The sequence below is a fragment of the Mastomys coucha genome, unplaced genomic scaffold (assembly GCF_008632895.1).
Source record: "Mastomys coucha isolate ucsf_1 unplaced genomic scaffold, UCSF_Mcou_1 pScaffold16, whole genome shotgun sequence".
Taxonomy (NCBI): domain Eukaryota; kingdom Metazoa; phylum Chordata; class Mammalia; order Rodentia; family Muridae; genus Mastomys; species Mastomys coucha.
Window position 1 is genome coordinate 10,165,587 of NW_022196898.1, and position 3,732 is coordinate 10,169,318.

General features: G+C 35.4%; 1 protein-coding gene across 1 annotated transcript in view; it reads left to right on the top strand.

The window, feature by feature from the left end:
• LOC116092931 (arylacetamide deacetylase-like 2) overlaps nt 1–3,711 on the top strand; it is a 6,266-nt gene extending 2,555 nt beyond the window's left edge. Inside the window, exon 3 of the mRNA XM_031373940.1 lies at nt 3,605–3,711. Within this exon, the coding sequence (XP_031229800.1) occupies nt 3,605–3,678 (74 nt within the window). The 3' untranslated portion in view covers nt 3,679–3,711. The remainder of the gene's footprint in view (nt 1–3,604) is intronic.
• The last annotated feature ends 21 nt before the right edge of the window (nt 3,712–3,732 follow it).

Below are 3,732 nucleotides of genomic sequence, written 5' to 3' on the forward strand. Positions count from 1 at the left end.
AAACACATACCATTTTAGACTTTTGATGACGTATGGATTCACTGCACAGAAAAGTTTGGGGTATTGCACTTGACACATATAACAAACGGGAGATAGCAGTCCTGTCCTCAGTGAACCAGCTGCTTAACTATAATACCCAGTATTTTGTCTTCATAATCTGTGAACATTTTAAGATAAGCAAAAAGGCTACCATGAAAAGCTGGGCAGCCAGCTGAGTGAGCATGTTTCAGGTAGGTATTATTGTCACATTTTAGTGGTGAAGAAATAAATAGATTAAAAAATATTTTCAGTACTGCGAGCATCTGCATCTGTATTGGTCAGGCTCTGGCAGAGCCTCTCAGAAGATAGCCATAACAGATTCCTATCAGCAAGCGCTTCTTGGCATCAGCAGTAGTGTCTTGGTTTGGTGTCTGCAGATTGAGTGGATCTCTACGTGGTGCAGTCTCTGGATGGCCTTTTCTTCAGACTATGCTCCAGCCAATGGAGGAGTTAAGGGAATAACTAAAGGAGCTTAAGGGGTTCTCAACCTCATAGGAAGAACAACAAAATTAACCAACCAGACCCCCCCAGATTTTCCAGGGACTAAACTACTAACTAGTCCCCATGGCTCTAGCTGGATATGTAATAGAGGACTGCCTTATCTTGCATCAATGGTACAGGTGACCCTGGAGCCTCCATGCCACAGTGTAGGGAAAAGCTAGGGCTGTGAGGCTGGAGTGGGTTGTGGGTTGCTCCCTCACAGGAGCAAGAGGGAGGAGGGATGGGATAGGTAGGAGGTTTACAGAAAGGAAACCTAGGAAGGGGGATAACATTTGAAATGTAAATAAATATCTTTTTTTTCCCCAACATCCCATGGTTATAAAGGGAAGAAAGCCAAGGACCTGTGAGCAGAATCTAGAGGATTTAGGCTCCTATTGAGAGGCCATGCATGCTCTCAGTGTTGACTGAAATTGCCACATCTCAGAAGCAGTTAGGCCCTCTGTTTTGCTCCAGTGACATTTCTAAATTCCCATCTTGTTTAAAACTTTACCTATTCCTTATAGGATATAAGTGCATTTTTGGTGTCTCCCAGGACACCTATTTCCTTAATGATCTACACTGAAATATACTAGGATATTACTAATTCCACTTTTCACTACTCTCTATTATATCCTGGGATAAGGCATGTTTATTTTTTGTCAAGATGAGTCTCTGCTTTCCTAGAAATTATATTTTTCTTCCAAATCATCACCTCATTTCTTCTACCTGCAATTATACCCCCTTTTTGATTCCTAAATATGTAGTTTTCCTCCTTTAACCTCTATCAGCCCACAGTTGTTAAAATTATTTCCTAATCATAATTCTCTGAAATTTGTTTCTATGTTTTCTCTTTATTACCACTTGATTCTTTCTTAGAGTAGTGTAATCTAAAGAAACCGCTGGTCTTTTCTACTCTGTTAGCTTGTGTGAAAGAAATTTCTGTGTCCTTCCTTTTCCCCGCTTTACTTTATCCCTTCATTTGCAACTGCAACATTAAAACAAGAGATAAGCTAAAATCATACTGAAATAAATTGTTTGTACTTTCCCAATATTAATACTCCTCACATTCTAGTATTTTATTCTTCAGTTGTTGGTTTCACATTTTCCTCTACTTTACTCTTTGTTTCCAATCTAGCCCCCATGCTCATTCTATTAGCATGGGCCTTTTCACATCTCTAACCTTGTTGCTGGACATAAATTCAATCAATTCAGCTGCAGACGGGTCGGCATACCTGGTCATTAGTATCATGTAAATTCCTTAACAGATATAATCACATCAATTTCTCAAGGAGTAAGTGGAAAAATAAATAAAACTCCCAAGAACACAAGAAAGGTAAACGTCCCTCCATAGTGACTATCATGCTCTTCTTTACAGTATTTCAGCCTCCTACACTTTATGAAACACTGTGGGCATAAATTCTGAGTATCTGCTTGTTCCTACCCATATATATAGTTTATCATTTAGATTTATTCCTATTCTTTCCTTTCTCATCACCATTTTGTCATTTATATTACCTTCTTTTTCAACCTACCATGATGTGAAAATGTGACCACACAGATTTATTAATAAATATCTCAGAAATAGCATCCATTTATTGATGAATCCTATATCAAATTTTGAAGTATAGACCTCTTATTCACTTTTTTAACTCATCCTCTTTCTGCCTATTTCTAACATATTTCTAACATATTTGTTATCTCTCTCTCTTTCCATATATATATATTATATATATATATAAATATTATATATATTATTATATATTATATATTATATATATATGTATATATATATACATATATATATATATATATACATTCTCCAAATGCTGTGAATTCTCAGCAAATTATTACACATTTTACTAAGTTCACATAACATTTTCTCTTGTTTATTTCTGGTAATTATTATTTTTATATTTAGCATGATGGATGTCAAGTTATGCTTTGTGGGTGAATGCTTATATGTTGCTAACTAAGAGAATAATTGGCATTAAGCATTAAATTTTGTTAAAATTTTTAGGAAAATATTTTCTTTTTCTACCTCCTTTAAGTGTATTAACTATCTACAGTTAGCTTTTATAAGAAATTATAAGTGCAAGGGCACATTCTTATTTTAGTGATAATTAAAATTCTCAACTATACAGAAAGCTATCCTAAAGTTTACTTGCATGTTTATTACATTGCTTGAACTTATATAAATACATAAGCCTCTGGCAGAAAGACACCTCGTTAGTTCTAACTTACTAAATAGTACGCCCTATCTTACATTTAAGTTGACATCCCATCATTGAAAACTTCCTTCAGTAGATAAAACTATGATGAATCTCTAAATTTGTGAAAATTATAATGATGCCTATAATATTATTTTCAATTCAATTTCAGATTTTCTAATACTTCTCCCAAGAATTTTATGGAGTATGTTGGTAATGAGTTTCAGGCAATCTTTTTCTTGAGCTCTAACAGAATGTTGCCTGTGACAATAAAAGTCATTATGTGCCCCAGCCTGCAGGACTTAAACAAAGGGGTTCTCAAGAGAAGGGAACAACAATGACAAATTTGGGATCAGGAGATGCAAAGGAAGGAGACAAGACAAAAAATTCTGATCAAGTCTCAATTTACTCTAGGTAAACAAAGAGTTTTTAAAGATAGAAACCATAAAGGTATTTGCCCAGGGACATGGGCCAAACCAGTATTATTGCTTGGTTACACACTAGCATAAATGGAATGTCCACATCATAAAATGTTCAGAAAGGAGTTTCCTCATTGTGAAAAGTCCAGAAAGGAATGTCCTCATTGCAAGGTGTCCGGAAAGCCCACTATTGTAAAATGTCCAATTATGGGAACAGAAGCAAGATAGTAGAAGAGACAAAATAGTAATAGTTAATAGATGATTTGCCAGGGGCAAGATGGAGACTGAGATGCCAATTATTGAGTTCCAATTAATGGATCAATCTATCAATAAATCAGGCAGATTTTCAATCAACCCACCAATCACATTGCTTGTTTCTAGCCCATTCATGACTGTTTCTGAGTTTCCATTGTTTGCTATTTACAGTGTACTATTTTGTATTTCTTCCTTTCATTTCAGAGATATCAGCATATGATGATCTGAATCGATGGACAGCAAACAAAATTGGTGCTGTTGTTTTGGGGATAGAGTAAGAAAAAGACAATACTTCTTATCACAGTCCAGGCACTCACAACATAACTTGGTCT